The 964-nt window shown below is 34.4% G+C and overlaps 1 protein-coding gene across 1 annotated transcript; it reads left to right on the forward strand.

Annotated features, from left to right (window-relative positions):
* Positions 1–229: 229 nt before the first annotated feature.
* Positions 230–964, forward strand: DI09_390p10 (putative cell division control protein 15; the record flags this gene model as incomplete). The annotated part of the gene is made up of 1 exon (XM_013382341.1): positions 230–964. A coding segment is annotated over one exon (735 nt), but the record flags the coding sequence as incomplete, so codon positions are not given.

The following is a 964-nucleotide window of genomic DNA, read 5'->3' on the forward strand; positions in this document are numbered from 1 at the left end:
GCGTGCGATTCAGGGTTAAAAGACGAATTTTTATTTTAACCGCGCAATGATCTTTTCTAATATTATTTTGTTTATGCTATTTCTCTGTATATATAAAATTTCTGAAGCTGAAATTGAAGCAAATTTTTCTTCTAAATCTACTTCCAAAAAAAAAGATAAAATTAACAAAGTGCTGCTACAATATGTCATAAAAGGAGCTTTTCCAGTACGCTCGTTCGGACAGTGTGAAATGCTTGTGGCGTCTCTGGTTACATCGGGAAGATCTATTGATCAATATAGCCCAGACGCAGTAGAATCTATTAAAATCACGGAATTCGAGAAACAAAAGCTAATCCGTTTAATGGCGGGAGATTTTCTGATTAAAAAAATTCCGATGAAGTACAAAAAACCTTTTATTGAAAGAGAATTTTTGATTCAAAAGAAAGTTGCACATAAAAACGTTGTTCGTGTTTACCATACGCATGAAAATATGATATTTATGGAATATGTAAAAGGGTTCAATTTACTTTATAGGCCTCAATTTTGGACAAAAAATAAAAGGATATTTGCGTATATTTTCAAAGAAATTGCGGAAGGTATCAAATTTATGCATGACAAAGGCGTTGTGCATGGGGACTTGAAGCCTTGTAATATTTTGGTATCAGAAGAAGGGGATATTAAAATCTGTGACTTTGGCTCTTCTGTGGAGATCAACAGGGTTAATGCAAAAGGAGCTACAAGAACTGAAGGAACTGATTCGGACAAAATGCCATATTCAAAGGAAGAGTATGATCTTTCTTTTACGCGACAATTTGTTGCTCCAGAATTTATCAAGCCAGACTCTGTGAGTCCAGAAGAATTTATGTTGACACTTATCCAAAAAAAAAAGACTAACCCAAAATGGAAGGCGCTAAAAAGTGGACAGTTAAAATTTCGCCTCAAAGATGATCAGTTTCCCACCAAAGAATCTGATGTCTTCTCCTTT

The sequence above is a fragment of the Mitosporidium daphniae genome, assembly GCF_000760515.2.
Source record: "Mitosporidium daphniae strain UGP3 chromosome Unknown contig-388, whole genome shotgun sequence".
Classification (NCBI taxonomy): domain Eukaryota; kingdom Fungi; phylum Microsporidia; genus Mitosporidium; species Mitosporidium daphniae.